At 42.1% G+C, this 20,892-nt stretch overlaps 1 protein-coding gene across 1 annotated transcript in view; it reads right to left on the bottom strand.

Annotated features, from left to right (window-relative positions):
* PAPPA (pappalysin 1) overlaps window positions 1–20,892 on the bottom strand; it is a gene marked incomplete at both ends in the record, with an annotated part of 177,410 nt that overhangs the window by 136,199 nt on the left and 20,319 nt on the right. The window contains one exon of the mRNA XM_082327351.1: window positions 14,129–15,197. Coding sequence (XP_082183477.1) covers window positions 14,129–15,197 — 1,069 coding nt within the window. The remainder of the gene's footprint in view (window positions 1–14,128; window positions 15,198–20,892) is intronic.

The following is a 20,892-nucleotide window of genomic DNA, read 5'->3' on the forward strand; positions in this document are numbered from 1 at the left end:
TGAAGTTCCCAGAATCCACAATAAATTGCAAGGTAATCTGGCAGAAACACCAACACACCTGCAATGAAAATAGTTCAGAGTTGCAGAAAGGAAATATTGTGGACGGTGTATTTTCTAAATCCAACAATTTTTATTTTTTTAAAATTTCTATTCCTTTTCACTAGGAAGACAGAAAGAAAAGAAAAGAAAGAGCAGGAGAGAGGACTTAGTAGACCATGACTTTGTCAAGCGACTACTGTTGGGAGTAAATCAAAATCCTGCCCCTCATTTCAATCTGTTGAGCCATAGACAAGCAGCAGGAGGAAAGATGTAAATGTGCCTTTTCCAAACACTCAAAAACTTTCAGACTTTCTAATTTTTAAACCTATGCAGGACCTGCAACTTCTGCATAGATACAAGGTAAAGCAAATACCATTGTACATGTATGCCTCTGAGAGTGGACGTTTCTTGAACTGAAGGATCTATCAAGAGGAAAAGGTCCTCTACCCCTTAAGTAAACAGTGGGCAGCAGACACATCTAATGCCTAGGTTATTAGTCAGATGGAAAGACATTTGGGTTGCCTCACATATGGATCTGCTAACATGTGTACCAGAAAACAGGCACTATCAGTCCAAAACATAAGGCTGATTGTAAGCATTCCCTGGAGGACACATTTCCCAAGACCCTACAAAATTGGACTGGCAGCTTATGAAACGTACAATACTGATGCAACATGTAACAGTAAACTATAGGAAATCATACCCATATATTTGGCCTTCAGACATGAGTACAGAAATTGCCTGTTTTGGCACCACAAGCCTGTGGATCCACTTGAATCAAACACAGACCTCTAGCAAAGGGCTACGAGAATGCAAAGATCTGTTCTCCATTGTGGAATACTAACACAAGAGGGGGAAAACTCTAAATTTCCCTTATGGCAAATTTCTTGACCAACTTTTGCCATGAATATGACTGCTATAGACAGGCCACGCAGTTTAATTTCCCCATAACATTTGCACCCTCTGTCACTCATATTGCATACCTCAATCACACTACAACTTTCACTCTGCTGCAGTAATTTATTGGTAACAACTACTATAGGACTTAAGATCTTGATGACTACAAAACTAGCTTTGCAAAGGATCCAGCAAAAAATGCAGGTTGTCATTTTTGTCCACTGTTTCCCGCACATAGACCCTGAATTATACAAACTTGCATTTATAAAACATATATTAGCACGAAATATCTTGCAGCTCCTTGCCAAAGACAGAGGCGGGCTGTTATGAACTCCCTCACTTCCACAAACCCTCTTCTGCCAGCTCAAGAACATCTCAAGAACTTTGCAAAACCTGACATCCTGCCTTATCAGTTGTGGGGGAAGGGAAGGCATCCCGGAACCACCTTTTGGACTGTCTCCTCCTGATGGTTTTCTAGATCAAAAACTGGAAATGCTTCAGGTATTGTTCCCAGGTAGATAAAAAAAGAACTTTCTGTCTGATCAAGATGAGGATAGCTAAAAGTCTGAGCCTGCATTTTTAAGACAAAATAAGACATTTTGAAGAAAAATCACATGAATAAATCTATCCCCAGCAGTAAAAGTATTAGAGGAATTCTGAGCGTATGAGGAGGAAGCCAGCAACTCCTAGCCCTTTTCTGAATCCAACTGGGTGCAGGGGGGTAATCAAACAGCACAAATTTCTTCAGGCAAACTGGGAGAAACACTCTGATGTGTCTGACGGAAGCATTTTACTCTGTGTTTGGAAGTTTATCATGACCGATCAATTCTGGAAGAATTAGTGAGCGAGTTCTGGTTTTTGGCACTGACACACTCATGGTAAAAAGGCTGGAGGCAAAAGGGAAGTAATTTTCATAATGCTGTGAACTGTTGCCATCAATCCTTACCCAAAACATTTCTTCTGCTTACTCTAGTGCAGTGCTGTTCTGTACGAGCTTTCCTCTTAGCTATTGCCCTTCATCTCAGGAAGGCTCTCGACCTCACTTGTGCTCTGGATTTAGAGATCCAAGCCAAAGAGCAAAGTCTTTGGGAGTTCAATCTTTCTACGGACTTCAAAGAGCTTGGGATATGTAACTTAGTCCAGACAGAAAGCATAACATACATTTGGAACAACATTATATATGCAAAAATAGAAAAGATTGAATGACTGTTAAGGAATGCAGTGATGGGGAAGCCTGATGTAAACTGTGCATGGCATTTACATAGCTATTTTCAGCCTCTAACCTAGGTACTCTGAATCCTAGTGGAAGAATCTACCTTTTCTCCAGCAATTATAAAGACTTCAAGATTTAATTCTCTAAATCATGCCTATGCTGTGTGTCTATACCTGCCACAAGCAGATGGCATGACTGTCCCCCTAAGGAACTAACTGAGCAACAACTACAAATAGCCAATGCTTATCCTCAGCACTTAGTACAATAACATTGAGGCTACACATTTTGGGAGGAATCAGCAACTCACAGAATTAGTCCTTAACAGAAAGCAAGACAAATATGAAGGCAAAATAACAACCCTTAATCAGAAATGCCAAGCCCAAACATATCCAGGTATTTTGAATAATATAAGTTTATGTAATTCTTCATATTTTCTCAAGCATGCCTATGTTTGTCTGCATTTGCACTTGTTGGGATTGAAGACAGGAATAGAGCATCATAAAGCTCGTGGAAATCAGGAGATCACAGAAAAGTGCTGTTTTGTAATTGTTCTCAACCAGTTCTGCAAACCTAAGCAGTTCAGACAGTTTGGAAACATTTCCATACTCTCTGATGCTCACATGAAGCAAACTAAGCTCTGGCCTTTTTGAGGTCTACCCACGTTCTGTAAATGAGTGTATCGTATTTCTTTATTTACTTAGAATTTTTCACCAGTTAATCTTTCCCTGTCTTGTTTTTAGTTAAACAAAATAAATAAATGAATCAAGGAAATACAAAACAACTTAAGGTAAAGCTCTTCAAAGTGCAAAGGGGTTTTTGATACCCACACGCTACTGCTATAGTCAGTGGGTCTTGTCTTGGAAATACAATTCCCTTTTGTGCCTTTGGAAGGTGCACAAAAAAATGTGTAGATGATTACAGTGATGGGTCTATTAATTGGTATCATCTGGATTTTATGCTATTTAATCAATGTCTGAGCTCTGACTGCAAAAGAAGCTTAAATTGACACCCTCACTCCTTTCTGCTCAATGCTCCCTAACCTGTTGTCTTCGATATACAAATATAATTTGTGAGTCTGACAAGAGCACAAGGCTCATTACATCATTTCACGGACATTAGAAATGAATCGATAAACAAAGAAGCAAACTCCTGATCAGCTTGTTCCTACCACACAATGTGGAATTCTTCACATTTTACCTCTAATCCCATGTCCGATCAAACTGAAATGCCTTCAGGGTCAGGAATACCTCCACTTCCTTTTAGTATTTCTTTCACAGTCTAATCACATCTCAGAAAAGCTGGTATTTTGTTTCTATGTGTCTTATCTTTATCTTTTGTATAATTTGTGCTGTTTAATGTTGAAGAAATAATTCAGCAACATACTTCACGCGATGAGGCAGATCCTTAATGGAGGAGAAATGCTGCCATGGCCCGAGTAACAGATTAAATCCCCTTCTTGGCATATTCGTTTTTACTGTGTCTTTCAGTATAATTTCAACATGGAATTTTCCTGGCATAAATCACACAGGTTTCCCTCTTCCCCTCCGCACCACGCTGCGTAGCTCTGTGTTTTGGTAAATCTCATCTATTAATAGTTGCCCTCTGTGGCTATAAAAAAATACCTCAGTAGTCAAAAGCCAACCCTTGCTAGGGAACAGCTGTGGATGCCTGAACACACGCAGCACCCGGCATCACACAGCAAAGCCCTTTCTTGGCTCTATGTCAGAGCAAACCGATTAAATAAGGCCATAGTCAAGCTAACGGAAAAGGAGCCCCTTCCCTGCAACAGAGGGAGAGAGAGGCCGACTCCAGCACTAGGCTGGAGAAACATCAGGGTATTTCCATTTTCTCACTGACATTTTCTTTTTCCTTTTTTAACTCAGCAAACCCCCCTCCTGTGTCTTCCTCGCTCCACCCTTCTGCCAAGTCCCAATAAACTCTTGCACTTAAAAGAAATAGAAAAAAGACGTCATCGCAGCGAGTATCAAAGGTCATGGAGTAAATTTTAAGGTCTAGTCTACTTTTTTTTGCCTGATTGATTTAACTGATTAAAGCATTTCTGCTCTTCCTGTGCTTTCAGCAGCATCCTGGGTAACTCAGGGGAAATTCAAACCAACCAGCTGTGATCCGTATTACAGTCAAGGCTGGAAATACAACACAAGGATGTTGATGGGGCCATACTGGAAAGGGTGAAGGGAAAGGAATATTGTCTCCCGGTGAAGCAACAAAGTGTTTTTATGTGTCAGAATGAGAAATATTCAGCTTAGCAGAGGATACAGGCAGTTCACCACCCTCTCAGCACTGAAGGGTACAAGCCCCAACACAGAAGGGCTAGTCGGTGACAAAGTACCTGGCTCCAGGCAGTGCGAATCCTCCCCAGATTTCACTTTGAATTTTCATTGGCATAAACTAAAGTTCTTGAAAATCCTCAAGAATTGCTGAGTTTCAGGGACTTCCATGCAAAGTCCATACAATGCTGCAGCCATCGCGAGGGTTGGTAGGGAAATGGTACGGGAGCCTCAAGTCCTCTGGAAACCAGACTTGGGCTCTCCGCACTTACAGCACGCCTGGTCTGAGGCTGCAGGCACTTACAAAGCCAATGCCACGTAACTTCAGCACTTTTCAAATTTCCCTAAGGACATTTCACTAAGATAAATTCTCCTTGCAAAGCTGATGGGAATGATTTGAAAAACCAACAGAGTCTTGTGCCGGGGAAACTAACTACCACGGCTTCTCACTGAAGTCCTCAATTTATTGACATGACAAGGTTATAGCATGAGAAGCAAATTTATTCCATATTACCTCCTGGCAATATAGCTCAAAAGATGCATTTCGAGGCAGCAGAAAGAATTTTATTCTCCAAAGCCTTGTAATTCAACCCTGCTGAAGCTGCCCTCACACAAATCAGTGATGACACATCTTTTCAACGTCTAGGGCCAAAATTATTTTTAAAAGCATTGCAGGTAATTGCCACTGCTGTCATTCCAAACCGCTGCTGTTTCCACTATTTTACCATCACTGATGTAACCCAACAAGTGTCAACAGCAAACATGGGCTGCTTCTGCAATTATTGAATTAATGGAAATAATACATTTCACAACAAACAGCTCACACATATCAATGGCCACAACCAGATCTTTAACTAGAATTTACATGAGATGTTCTATGTTTCCAAGGTTTGTTATGTACTACTCAAACATCTGGGTACCTTCTAAAATAATTGGTCTGCAGGGTGCAGATTTTATCGATCTTTTTCACTGGGGTGGATTGGCCACAAGAGCCTTTAAAACAGTGGTAGAAAAAATTTGCTGAACTTAGTTCTCCTGAAGAATTTCAGAAAGATCAAATTAGGCCAAAAACTCTAATCTTGGTTTCAGTGGGGTCCCTTTTTAGCAGGGGGTCCCTCTAGCAGGGTCCCTCCTTTAAAAGAAAAAGGAAATTAAAAATGAAAAACAGCACTGGGGAAAACTTAAGCACGTACTTCAAATTCACACATGCCAGGAAATTTAGAGTTAAAGGTGAAACTCCACCCTAAAGAGCTCCATACTGGAGATATTTCAGTGAACAAACAACGTGTTTTGAAATACAAAGACCCAGTAGGGTGCACTGCCTATGGAGTTTCAGCCTTCACTCCAAATTTCCTGGCTTTTTGGAGGTTTATTAGAGTTTCATACCCCAAACATTTATGTACTCCAAGAAGTTTCCTCAGTGCAGCTCACTCTGATCCTTTTGGAAGCTCAGAACAAGCACTCGATGGTGTAGCCACCCATCCATTATTAATGAACCTGAAATCACTTTCTTGCAAATGTATGTTAAATTGGAGTGCTGAAATTATGCGCAAACTAGGTTTTTTCAGTTGAGTTACCCTGAGAAACTCCAAAATTGCAAATCTACTCGGAACAAAATTGAAGGACAGGATTTCATTGACCCCAACAGAGCAAGTGCTCCTAATCTTCCTCCACTGTATGTGGGTCCTGTAACTCTGCTTCAGCCAGGGCTGCAATCAAGAAAGCACAGAATTGCTTTTGACAGTAGTGGTTTGTATTCCTGGTCTAAACACTCTACCAGGTTGTGGGGTGGGGATATATTCATCCTACTTCTCAATGAATCCGGCCCTAATGGATGAAAAATGACTATGGCCATCAGCATCATGCTTTTTTACAACACAGCTTTTATGAACACGTGTTACAAATATTGAAGTGGTTCCAGAGTATCTCAGTAATTCTAAAAGATCTGTTGTGAGGCTCTGCATCATTGCATTTCCTGATAGCTCTAAGGAAATTATTACCAGCAACTCTCTGTAGTCCCTCTGCTCACCCACACTCTTCATCCTTCTCAAATATACACACAGAGAAAGTTTTAGAACTCTTTATGACAATTTCAGTGGGTGTCTTGACACATAGCTAATGGAGAAGACATCACACATACTTTGAAATTGGCCTCACCAGTCACTCTGCACAAGCATATCTTAGTGGTGGACAGCTGCAAAAGTGATGGGACAGCTCCACACTGTCCTGATCCTGGGGTGTTTGAGGGACAATTAATTCTTCTCGCTGCAGTTAAGAGAAGATAAACCAAGACATCCACTTCTTGGGTTTCCCCTAGCCCCAAACTGGGTAAAGGAGAGAGCCTATACTGAAGGGATGACCTGCCTTGGGGAAAGAAGGAAGACAGAATAGGGAGGAGGCAGACAGGGACTTAAAACATCAGGAACTGGTGCCACAGAAGTTCAAACAAGGGCCAATAGACACACTGTGCTTCATGCTGTTGCCTACAGATCTGCCTCTGCATCCTTTCTCCTTCAATCTTTTCCAAGACCTTCCTCTTTTCCGTCACCTTTCCATTTATTTAATCCCCTCCTCATTCTGCTCCAGCTACCAAATTTAAACATACATACGTACTCAAGTCCCCTGACATACACTCCTTCTCATACCTCTGAAATCCCCCAACAGGCCAACAAACTAAAAAAGGAAAGACTACAAAAAAATCACAAGCAATGATTTCTTGGGAGAAATCTTGTTTGTTTTTTTTTTTTTTTACTGGATCAACTGATTAATTTGGGGAAAAAAGGACAAGTTTTCAAGCTCATAAACCCTTCTTTGTGGTACTACCTTTTTTTCCTAACACTATTAATTGGTTTAAGAAAAGACATTCCCCCTGCTGCTGAAACCTGCCTTACTTGTAAGCTTCAGCTGTCCCAGCTACATCAGGAACATCATTGCTCTGAAAATCACAGCACTGGCGCAGTATTATCTATTTCTTCTGCTCAGAACTTGCATCCCTTTTCCCAATCTTTCCATTACATCTACTGAGGCTGCAGGCAAGTCCTCTGTGGCATAAAGGTATTTTTCTATGCAAAAATATAGACTATTTGTAGAAACTGCTATTTTCTGAGTAATCAGACTTTTGGCTTGGCTTTCTCCCCCTGCATTAAGCTCACAGATATTGGGCAAAGGCAGAGCTGCTAGGCCAGTATTCATGCCTCTGCTCAAATCGACATTTTCAGCTGAGACTATATAAAGAAAATTCACCTTATCCTTCTCACCCCTTCTCCTGAACCCTGCGAACCCACTACGTGAAGGCACCAGTAATGCTGAGGATTTGAAGTGTGGCTGCACAGAGCAGACTCTCCCAGGACATAGCACAAGTCAGCATCATCACTTTTGAAAGATTTTTGTACATTTCCACTGTAGCAATAGTGAAGGGATCATTGGGGGGGGCGGGAAAACAAAACCAAAAACAACTGAAGTACCGCTTGCCTAACTCCAGCAATCCACGTGAGAGGCAAAGTCAAATGCATCGCGCTTATGGATTTTGTAAATGGAGCATGGTGGAGGTGGCTGCTCTGTATTTCCCCAAGGGGCAGCTATTGCTTGCGAGAATTGGACTTAAATTCCTATCAGAAAAGTCTGAAAGATAGGATGGGAATTGCAAATGTAAGTATTGCACCTGGTTAAGTTTGCCACAGAAATAGCCTGTGCTTTGCATCTTTTTGTGAAAGGTGTAACCTCCTGAATTTACAGAAGGTTTCAGCTGCTGCTAATTAAAAACGCAGAGGGCACCTCACACCCACTACTGAAGAGAGGTTGTACACAAATGGATATGGGAGAAAAACAGTGTGATTAAGGCAAAGCCCCATACCACTTTGAAGAGGCATGTTGGACGTGATCAAACTGTGGGTCTGTGTGTAAGACAGTATAATTTGAATTGATCAGCAAAGAGAATAAAACAGCTTATATACACTGCTACTTTTCAGAACATGGGAGGGGATGAGCTCCACCTTTTTTGCTTAAACAGAGGCTGGAAAGGGGTTGCTGGAGAGTGTCTGTGCCCACAAGGCAGCGGGGCCTGGAGGACACAGCACTGCAGAGCAGAGAGGGGCAAACTCAGTCCTTGCCAAATCTGCAGACTCTGCGCTTGCAAATCTTCCATGTGGGGTTCCAGAGCCAGAGCCAAATGGGTCTGCATTAGCACTGCAGAGTATAATAATACTTTAATCTATTGTCTCCCACAAGGATTCTTAATGATCTCTGATAGTTTACTCTATAGATTTTATAGGCTGTCTTCATTCCAAGCATCCTGCAGCTTGACCAGACAGTGATCTTTTTACATAATGGATAACGTCCATGAAAGAAACCATGAGTCCTATAAGTCTTGGGGAAAAAATGTTTCTTGAAAAAAACTGTTGGAAAAGATGACTGTGGGTCAAGCTAAATCGAGCAAACTCCTGCTGTTTCTAGGGTGTGCAATTATATACGTAGAAATAGTTTCTTTAGTATTGAAGTCCTGTCTATATCAGAATTCAATACTAGACTTATAAATGTCAGTTGCTAGCATGGGAACAGATGCAACTCCTCCCAGCTGATTAACATCCCTGACATCTGGAATAGAGGACAGAATAAACAGAGAGAACAGAGGATTTCCTGTTGGGACTTGGCTTTTGGGTGACAACTACCAAGATACAGCAACTCTGTCCTTGAGAGTGTTACCTCTCCACCACCTTCTAAAAAGCCCTGGGGCTGGTAATTAAAGAAGTGGACATTTAACGCCGAATCCCTAGACAAAAACTCAGGTATTTGCTGTATGTCTGTCCGATACCTGCGTGAATGCAGGAATCCTTGATGTCAAGAGCTGCACAATGGTTTCTTCGGGGACAGGGGATTAAGTTCTCAAGCTTCCTGAATTGAAGAACTTCTGTTCTTTTTAGTGTTTAGGATTAGGTGGAAATTAATCCTTTATTGGGAATCAAGGAGTATTTCTTACAACTCTTCTAGCTCCTAGAAAAGGGCATTAAGTATGCCTCCCTCCGCCAGAGTAAGTTGACCATATTTTGCAAAGAATCCTTATGAAAAGATTACCAATGGAAGAGAAGGAAAAAGAGTTAAGAGGTTGATCTGACCAGAAACTCCATGGAGGAGCCCTGAAGTGCACCCATACCTCAGTTATCTGTATGAGGTTGAGCTAGGCTGTGAATTAGCCAGCCACCTCCTGCTTTTACTGCTATTGCTGCCATCCACATGGCATAGCACGGTGTGCTCTTTGTACAAGGCTCTGCCATACCCATTGCTGTTCAAAACCACTATGGAAATTTCTACAAATTGTTCAGACGTGTATTCAGAATCTAATTTACGTATGACTGGAATGTACCAATGCCCTTAATCTTGAGCGAGCTGATGTGACTCAATGCGAAGCTTTGCTGAACCGCAGAATACAAGCACTGGAAAAGGCCACAGAAAAGGGTGGGATCAGCACGACACTGGACTCCAGCTCTTTGGTTTGTTGTCACCCTGAGTCTGAAGGCAGGTGCTGCAAATAGACTCTGGAGCATGTACAGGTCATCCCTGCCCATTGTTTAGGCAGAGGAGAAGGGTTGCGGGAGCCTTCAGGGCACACGTGCGGATGTTGAGAAAGCCTGTCCGCAGGGTCAGTTATTCTAAGGGGATTTCCAGCAAGCATTCAGTAGATTGTATGAATAGAGGGAGTCTGAAGATACTCCAGTAGCTTTTACTGTTTCAGGAATTTCATCAGCATATTCCTAAGAAGGCATCAAGGGGAATGCTTTCTTATCTGTCCATGCGATCCTGTGGTGAAGCCTGACGCGCAAGCCCAATATTACATAAAAGGAATGGCTCAGTTAACCATAGTATGGTGCAAGAATTTGCCACATCAAATGGCACTTACAGAGCATGATTTCCTATGAACCCTTGCTGTTTGTTTCAAGTTTTTTGAAAAGCAGCCATGGTAGGTGTCATGAGCTCAAAGTCTCCCCTATTTTGTAACCAGCAATATCCCAAACAACACAAGGAATGTGTCTTTCTGGCAAGTGTGTTTATCCTTGCTCCTTCCTTTTGTATTGGGCCAGACTGTATGATCTTAGCATGTTCTAATTTCCCAGAATTGCAGAAATAAAGAAAAGCTGAACAATATTTGCAAATCTTGTGCTGGGACTAAACACATTTTATCCCACTCTCATGAAATTAATAAAAAGAAGTGAGGCAGATATTCTTGGATAAAGCCTGCTGTGTGGCTAATGATAACCAGTCTCTTGTTTTTTCCCCGTAGGCTATGAAAAAAGCGGAGAGATGATCTAGTTGGTACCACAATGTTTACAGCTTTCTGCTGAGCAGCTCTGAGAGCAGATTCCCCATCCATCAGTGCTGTCCCTCTGAACTGTCCCTCTGGAAAACCTCTTTATAGATATGCCACTGTACTTAAATCTCTATGCACCAACATCCCCAATACCTGACTATGGCACAGAATATCAGCTCTTTGGAGGAAAATATTTTTGGAGAGATGCCAGAAAGAGAGGTTGGAGAGAAAAAAAACCCAAAACAACAAACTCTGCTGCTGGGGTCAGCTCTAAGGTCACCATAGTTGAACCACAACAGTGACTGAAGGACACCATCAAAGCACCTGAGCACTTTTTCCAAGGTGCCAAAGGGATCACAAGAATCTTATAATGCAGATAGGAGGTGTCGTGAAATTGCTCCAGTGATACCACATCTGTGGTTGCACTTCGTCAAGAAGCATCCACAGAGCTTTTTGTAACAAGACTCATATCCACTTTGTCCCGGGATGGAGGCTTGATGGGCTGGGACTGAGACAGTCAGAAGGAGGAAAGTGACTGGAAACGGATACATCTTCTTTTGGGGATGAAGAGGCACTGAAGAGGGTTCCTGTTTATAACAGCATTAATCAAGCATTAGCACTTTTTGGTTGGTTCCAAAGGACAAAAATATTTCAGGAATAAACTCTGCATGGTGAACAGCTGGCTACAACTGCTGACACTAAGGGTGTAGAAGGAACAAATCCCAGTAGTGTCTGAGGGCCCCAGTACCAAGGAAGGCTGTGAAGAGTCTTTACAGCACAAAGCTCAGGAAACTTTTTACTGGTACCATATCATCTTTTTTCTCCTTTTATTTGATGCCTCACCAGACTGAGGGCTCTTTTCCCTTTCTTCTGCTATTGTTAGACTGAACTTTGGCAGAGGAAATACCTGGAATTAGATGTGAGCTCTCAGTGGCTGTAGAGATGTCTTCATTGATGTGGTGCAAGGCCTGCACTAGAGGGGACTGGGGAGTCTTTGCCAATGATAAGAGGGGCTGGTGATGCAAAATGGGCCCAGATGGTGCCAACTGCGTCACAGATTTTGACTGAGTCACTAATTGGCATAGAAATCTCTCTCAGGGGATGATGCTGAGGGCAATACCAAAGCCAAATATAGGGTGAATGAAAGCTTTGCTGCCAAAGCCACTGCCCTAAACCTGTATTTGTTAGCCTAAATACTCAAAGTAGTGTTCAGCCTTACAAACCTCATTGATCAAGTCCACAGGCCTAACAGCTGTATTTTGCCATGCTGGGTGTAAACACCCATCATAGTGGTGGATATGAGCTCAGCCTAAGCACATCAGCCACCTAATAAAGGCTCCAGAGAGGTGGAATATCTTCTACTGCCCTTCTTGGTTTCATTGCCAATGATCAGTGCTGCATTACAATGTCTGTGCAAAGACAAACTGTTGTAAATCTAACTGTTGTAAAAAAAGGTTTGGAGGATCTATGTATTTTCTCAGGCTCTACACTGTGGAAGAGGATCTTCAGGCCTCCCTCACTGACTTAAGTGTGTCAGTCAAGAGGAGGCGCTTCTCAAGCCAAAATGAACATGCAGAAGATCTGTGAGCTCAATGCCATGAAACGCAAATCTTCCAGACAAGTTCAGCAAGGTGGTTGTCTCCAAAAGGAACATATAACTACATATGAAAAGCAACCATGCTGTGTTAAAGTAATTTCAGATTTTGGAACTAAATTCCTTGCTTGGGCAAGTACAGTCTGTGCAGCAAAAAGACTTCATTTGAAATAGAAACATCTCTGTATGTCAGAATAACATTAAGGCACAGTCTTAAATCTGTCAACTAAAATTTAAAAGGCTTTTCTTGTTTCATTTTGTATGGGTATTATGCTGGTCACAGAACAAGTGATAAAAGCGTACTATCAGATTAAAAATAATGTATTTTTCTAAAAATTGTCATAGCTGTTATAACTAACACCTCAAGTTCTCAGAACTATGGTGTTAAAACAATCCAATTTGCATTATGCCTTTGATGATATTTGCTTCGTTGTGTTCCTCTCCAGTTGAAGAGTATTAAAAGACTGGTATTTTTCCTTTCGATATTTTCAATCATTAGTATTTAAAGTATTTCCTCATTTGAGCTTTGTTCATTGGTAACTGACTGAAGTCAAGCTGAGTTATAAGGATTTTTTTTAAAAACGACCTCACTAGAGTTTAAAAAAAAAAAACTGGAAAGGAAGCATTTTTTTGCAGCTTAATTATGTGTATTTAAAGCTCCAGTAGAGCTGATAATGTTGTTTAAAAACTTCTCTCCACTAAGGAAGTTACAAACATAGCCTGAATTTCTATAATGGAAGGAACTCCAGAACAGCTCATACTTTCCTTCTTAACCTGAACTTTAGTGTTGACAACACAGGGTGTTCTGACCATCCAGTGGTTTTCCCCCATGACTCCATGAATTGCCCTAAAAAAACCTGTAATATGGGATACAGACAACAGAATTTCAGCTTTAACCTTCATCTTCTGTGTGTTTAGATTTCTAACTCATTCACAGGGAACACTTTTTTACTTAAACATACTAACTCTTACCTGAAGATGATCAAAACCAAGTTGGAGTAATTGTAGATAGGCGGCACTCAACTGATGCAAGTTATTCAGGGATGCCCCTCTTCAAACTACAACAAAGGCGCTCAGGATTTTATAAACTCACATCCACCCGTGGAAAGTTGCCCTGCCGTTTACAATGAAGTGGCATTACCCCCATTTTCATATGTATAAAAAGGGGCACAGAAGAGTTCAATTACCCACCCAATGTGTGCAACAGCACTGCCAGGAACCTGGTACCCACCTCCCTCCTCATATCCCATGGACTCAGCTGCCCCTCTGCAGCAGTGCTTACAGACAGCTGTACTCATAGCATTAAGAATACAAAATAACCTACCTACCTTCAAAGAAGTCCTACAGAATTAAAGACTGCCTAAGAGTATTTATGTTCTGTTCCATGCCTGAGAGGCTCTTCTCTCTTCAAATACATATAAGCTTTCTATGACATCCAATCCCCACTCCTAAGAGTCTGTGGTTAAAATAAACTGTGCAATGCTACAATATACTGCTCATAACCAACAGCTAATGGGTCTCCCAAAGTTGTCTGCTTCCGTCTTTAGCACCAACTTTCTTTAGCTTAGATGGGGAATACCAATTCAATGTTAAGACGCTGTTGAGACCATTACTGAGACTGCATTTGGATAACTGTCATGTGACCTAAATATTAAGAAAAAAATAAATTAATCAAAAACTCCAAAGCTCATAATGCCAATAACACAAGGGTTCAACAGCCAGTAGGCTGATCAATATCTAGACAAATATTCATTAATATGATCATAAAAAGCTTATTTGTTTAAGAAATTGCCTACCTGTAAGGAGAATATGGGTCAAAGCACGTCTTGGTGACTTCTGTTATCTCTGGGTTACAGCACTCCCCGCCATCAAAGTTGTATCTCTCATAATTACAATCCATGTCACACACACCGTTCTGCTTCTTCTTGTTGAAGAGCGTGTGGCGCACGTGTCGGCAGTCTCCACCGTCGTACCCAGTCAAGGTGTGGTTGCACTCAGGATCACAGTTCTCATCTCCAATCTTGCTGATATCACAGTTGGCCAGGATGAGTCGGTGGCGAAGGGAAGAGTTCTTCACCTCCAGCACCTCCAGCTCCCAGGTGATGTTGTAGCGGCTGAAAGCCTCATTTAAATGCTGATGCTGGAACTCAATCTGCTGCTGGCTGACGGTGGGGTTCTGGTGCTTGTCATCATAGAGATTTACCACACGGTAACGAACAATTTTGTTGCGGCGGAAGCTAGGGAGCTTATTGTAGCTGGCGATTACATCCGTGTTGTCACAGACTGTCTGTCCACAGAGAGGAGGGTCTAGGCTGGTATCCAGCAAATAGCCATGATGATAGCTGAACTTGCTCTGAGGACTGCTGCCATCCTTCATGGGAGACCAGGTGTTTTTCACATTCAGTAAACTGTCTTGAAGAACTAGCTGAGGTAGAGGCGTGTCTTGTCTGTGAATTGCCTGGCCCATGTCCAACAAGATCTCCTTCTGAGACCGGGCTGTCCTCCAGAGGCTGAAGTGCTCTACGTAACCCCGATAGTTCTGGTTCAGGGCATTTCCTCCAACCATGAGCACTTTGCACTTCAAGGTCAGAAGACTGAAGATGCTGCCCACTTGCTCTCCACTTGTGGCTACCTGGGCACCATTCACATAGAGTTTCATCAGGTGCCCATCATACGTGGCAGCCAGATGCACCCACTGGTTGGGGAGGTAGCTGCGATGTGCTGCAATGGTGGTTACTTTGCGAGCACGGTCCGTCTTCAGAGAGAAGAAATAGCGGGGGTCTCTATTCCCCTGGTCACTGACGGTGTTAATCCCCAGGACCCATCCTCGGTCACGGGAGGTGTAAGAACATTTGTCATATAGTCCTATGTGCCCCCAAAAAAGAAATATGAATAAATAAGGATGACAGAATAAAGAAATTAGTCTTTCAATTGTATAAATATTTCTCTATGCATATATATACACACACTCACCTACATATGTTAGAAAGTTAGCGTATAAGAAAGACATTAACTCATCTAGTGGATGATTGTGGGAGGTCGTGTTAAGACTTCCTATTAAAGGTCACGTTTTGCTGGTAGCGTGTACGAATGGGATCCCCCTTTCCTGAACAAAAACTAACACCTCTTTGCAAATTTCTATCAGCAAAATGTTGTACCGTGCATTTGGTTCTTACCTTCACCCAACCCATACATCACTGGTTAAAAATAAGAAGTCTTCAGAAGCAATCCTTGTTGATCTCTCTCATATCTCATACCCCTGAACCCCGTATCTAATAATGTCCAGAGGAGAAATAAGTATAAAATCTAAGTACTGCAGTTTGAGAAACACTGAACAACAGCAACAGTCTTGGTAGGATCAAGGACCCAGATCCTACAGAGAGTGAATGGGATGTGTTCAGGCTACCTTCAAATTCATACCCAATAAAAATCAGTAAGCAAATGGTATACATTGGTATGTTGGATGTGCTGAACAAGGTATATACCACACCAGGAAAGGGCAAGCAACGTGCACGGATGGACACACACATTCAGAAAGATTCCTGCCCCCTCACACACACACTTAATAACAATGTGGTGCACCACAGGGAACATACACGAATGATTTCTCTCATAGACAATGTGTGGATCCACACCTAAAGCTCCCTCAACCAGTCTTCAGACAGCTCCAAGTTGTGGGAAGAGCCCACACCTTCTCAGTTTGGGACAAAAGGTTTGGCAAGTTAAAGATACACATTTCCATCTTTCAGTTCTCAAAGGCCAAGGGCTGCGGGGACACCACTCAACTGAAAACATAATCATTAGAGCCTTCAGCACCAAACGGCCTTTCTACTATCAGCACATAGAAAACAATCCTTCCCCCAAGTCTTCATTTCCAAAAGCCTAAAGGAAAATCATAAATCTCTGACAGTTCAGTCCTCATGAAAAGACTAAATATCCCCTTACCTCACCCCTGCACCCTAACCCTCCCAGCACTACAACCAAATAACATCTTCTGCTTCTGACTAAGTTGCTCAACAGCCATCTGTTAACAATCACTCATTAACAGTGCAGTCTTGTCTAGTATCAACAGAGCAAAGGTTACAGGAGCATTCACCGTATTTTTCCTCCCCTCTCCCAGCACCCACCTTCCCCCCTTTCCTCACACCCTTCCCCTCTCCTCCTCCTCCCCCTGTAAAAAAAGTCTTCTGATGGGAAAGTTGAAAAAAATTAAACAGGCCTTTTTTCTGCACGCTGGTATTTTGCTAGGGACTCTGAGCTCTCCCTTTTCCTGTTTCCTTTGGAAGAGACATCCCAGGGTTCGGAAGGTAATGTGTTTATTCATCTGTAGGGCGCACTCAGTTCAAAACCTTTTCAAGACCAGCTTCTAGTTTATACTGCTACTTCTGATCATGAGAAAGGAGAGGAGGAGAACCAGGGAAGGAAAAAACAAATAGGCTAAAAAAAAATCACATTTGCTGGGATGGATATTTACCTGAGAAATTTGTGATATGAAAGCCAAAGCTACCAATGACCTTCTGGAATCTGTTTTTTAAGCGTTTTTTAATTTTTCTGTATGGACTAAATACTTCTACAAAGCATTCATTTTCAGAGGTATGAGAGCCCATTAACGTCTGCATTTTTTCGAATCTCAAATGAAGGTATTGTCCAGTGATGGTGGGTGGATAATACTGCAATGAATGAGAAGACAGCTGGCAAGACAAGTCCCTCTTCCAAATAAGTCATAAAAAAAAAAAGTTATAAAAATCTCAACTTATTGTAATAAGATCATTAGAGCTGATCAGACATTTTGTAAGAGAGTTTTTGCCCACAAAGAAACACCAACATGGTGAGAGCAGAAAAAGTGATGCAGAAATGGGCTAGCCCCAACAAATCTCTGTGAGAAAATGTGGGACATCAACATGGCCGGGGGAACCCCAGGGACTCCCTCAGCTGTTTTGACTGCAAGCATAGAAAGTCAACCCGTCCCAGCCATGACCCCCATCATCTCCTGCTACCTTTGCCACCCAGCGACCGAATTCTCCAGGCCTGTGGACCATGGGGCAGCTGCACATGCAATAGCTGCTCCACCTGTTTCTTAAGGCATCCAAGATCCCTGCTGTTGGATGGACGGCTGGAAGTCCTGGAACAGGCTTCTGGGGTCTCCAGCTCTGGGGACGTCCACCATACAGTCTTTAAGGGTCAAGTTTTTTGGCTTTTTGTACTGACTGGGGCTGTAAATATTCCCCCAAAGAACTAATAAATTATTGTGGAATGGAAATTCTGTTTCCTAGCCAGCATTAAAGAACGTCTTCCTCTCTCTCTGAAGTGCTGCATGATGCTAGTGATTGACCTCAGCTGAACAGATGGAGCTGCTGGAGGAATACTACAGAATAGTAGCAATCCTCCCTTGCCTTTGAGCATTTAAACCCTGATGTGATGCAACGTGTCTTGAGTTTGGCTCAAACAGCTGCCATCAATTCAAGATTTACAGGGAGCCAAAGGAGGGCAGAAAAAGAAAAAAAACCAGTGACAATAGGGACACCACTGAACATGCCAGTATGAAAGCTGCCGAACTAAAACAGTCTACTATTCCAGTTCCTTACATTTTCTAGTTTAGGGCAAAGGCCATTACTGAATCAATACGCCACATACAGTATTCTTTTCTCAAACTTTTACTATTACAGACATCCAACTCTTGATGAAAAGATGGATTGAACACAATCCCTTCAGCAGCAAGACTTGTTTTATTCTTGAGAGAAAGGAAAAAGAGTAAGAAAAGGGATAAGAAACCCACACTCCCTATAACTTGCAAGTCGTACCAGTTCTTTATGACCTTCTTTTGCTTGTATGCTGTACCTACTTTCCCAATCCTTCACTTACTTTTGGCTTTGGACTGAGAATCCTCCGGCTAAGGGAGTGTCACTTTTCCGTTTTGTCCCCGGCACAATGAAAGTAATTTCAGCAGGGACTTTGGATGTCATAATAAAAGAATTTATTACTTCTTCTATGACAACTAATAAGGGCAAAGCCATTGGAAGAGGGACATGTGAAATAATTGCCAGAACTTCTGAAACCTGAATAATTTGATGTTTTCACAATTTATTTCAATTTAGTAAAAGGTTCCATAGCCATGAGTTATTTCTCAGACATAATTAAGAACATTTTAAACAAGAGGCCTCTTTTACCCCAAACAAGGCTGGTTTTGAGCAAAATCACCCCTCACAATGGTTGACACTCCAAATTTCAAAATTCAGCTGTGACCACAACCAACATTTACATGAAAAACATACAGAGTTTAGATTCTCATTTACACTGAGAATTCTTTACAATAATGTGGTAAAGGACATTTTTAGCTACTTAATATCCCTTTACAAACCAAGAGTGGTGTAAAGAGGCCTCATGGTAAATGAGACTCAAGCCAATGACTGCAAAACCGCAATTTGGCGAATATGCCTGAGGTTTCTGAGCCAAGAAATGGTGCGAAATAAAACTGATGTTTGTTTTCCCCACAGCAATTAGATTAAAAAAATATGTACAAGTTTCATACAGCAGCAAACAGTTTTCCTCACTTCTCCTTCCCCTGAGTTGCTAGAAAGGGATGGAGCTACAGCTGAGAAGAATACTGACAGCCCTTCTAACTCCTTAGTCTGAATGTTTTTTTTTTCCCCTGTAAAGCTCCTGTTACTGAAACCCAAGGGATTAAAACAGAATTTTATCTTTTATTAAAAAAAAAAGAGGCGTTAGTTCAGCTTTCCAGTAAGAGTCATTGGTAACCTTCCTTCCCCACAAAGAAGTGAGTCATTTTTCAGACAACTCCAGAGAAGTGCATGAACAGAGTAAGATGCCACGTTCCTGTACGCTTGGCCAAAGACAGACTTTGATGGTCCATGAGGCTCCTTGCAGTCCCATGATGTTTGTCCCTTATAGGAAAAGTAAATTCCTAGGCATTAAAAGAGTGGGGAATGCTGGAAAATTAAGCTCCAAAGCCCCAGTGCCAAAAGCCAAACATGGAAAACCAGAAATATAGTCTCTCCCTGTTTTTTACAAGAGAAATCTCAGTGCTCTCACTACTGACCCACAATTGCTCCAGTATACAACTGTCCATCTGACCTTTCAGGAGGCCCTAATCAAGGCCAGGTATTATTTATAACCTAGTTTGTTTTCAGGACTTCACTGAGGACTTAAATAGAGCCACATCCTTGCATGGGCCCTGTGCGCTGGACAGGATTTGGCAGCACGAGCACAGTGTGTAGCATCAGCTTCTGAACTTCTGGAAGAAAGTCCTGGGTGAGGACATGAGGCATTGCTGTAACCCAGCTCACGATGCTGAGACTGGAGCAGATGTTTATCAGTGGTTGCCACAGAGAAACGGGAACTCACAGCTAGAGGCCGTAGCTGCTAGAGTCCTAAGTAGCTCTCTCTGTGGGCAGAGTTTGAAAGAAGAGAGGCTGAAGTAGCCCATGCAAGCTGCTGTAATCCACTTTAATATTATCAATAACAGACTCCAGGCCTCTCTCACTCACTTCAGTGCAGTTCCTTGTGTCTTGCTAAGAGCAATCTTCCCGGTAATCAGCCCAGCCATAGAATTACCTAAGAATTTACTTCTTTATGCAGAAAAAGGTTCCCCACTTTGCTGAGCAACTGGAAGCCAAAAAAAAAAAACCACCCACCAACCAAAAAAACTTGCTATGCTTTCCTTTCCAGGAGCTGAGAGGCTGGGGGAAGGGGAAGAAGGAGATCAGTTTGACTTTGAACACATCAGGTGTGCTATGGAGCCCGTCACAGCCATGCAAGGCAGAATAGAAAACAGTGCCCTGCACTTCTGAAAATTGGCCATGCCTGTTTTGCTGGGGGACTACAACCAGAGGTGACAGGACTCAGTTATGAAAGGGGAATTTAGGTCAACAATCAAAGCTGCAGTCAGGGGGCCCAAGAACAGGGAGCTAAAGGTTGGGGCTGTTTTTTTCTTTAGCATGCTTTAATCGTTTAGTATCAAAGCACAGAGGAACGCTTGAAAGAGCAAATATTCTACAGGAACCTATAGAAAGCTTTTATCTGTCCAGAGGAAAATAATTAAAACCGACAGATTTGGGTTAAGTATCCCCATGTTCCATGCAATTGGATAAGTCAGCGAAGATCCACTGGAGCAGTTCTTGAGTTCTGCACTGGATATTTCATGGTATGACGTTGAACCCAATATAGTTTTACAAAGGGGAGAAATAATCTCTCCTTTCCTTTGCCATGCTTACCCCAGCCCCCACTTCCTTCCACAATAGTTAAATAATTCAAAGTCCAGAGTACTTAAGGCAACATCTCTGTCTATACCATTTCCAACACAGCTAAGAGGCCTCCTGAGGTCGCCCCCTGAGACGAGGTGTGGCTCAAGCAAACTGCCTGAGACTTGCTCAGGTGGCAACACACTACTTAAGCGAGCAAAAAGGGGATGTTTGCTACTGCTGTCAATCTAGCTGAATTCACACCAGATATTATCTTTTACAAGCTATGCAATAGGATTCAGATCTGAGACAGAAGGACAGAGTTCTTTTTATTTTGACATGAAAGACAAGATCTGCATCAT

Source organism: Platalea leucorodia (genome assembly GCF_965183815.1).
Source record: "Platalea leucorodia genome assembly, chromosome: 15".
NCBI lineage: Eukaryota > Metazoa > Chordata > Aves > Pelecaniformes > Threskiornithidae > Platalea > Platalea leucorodia.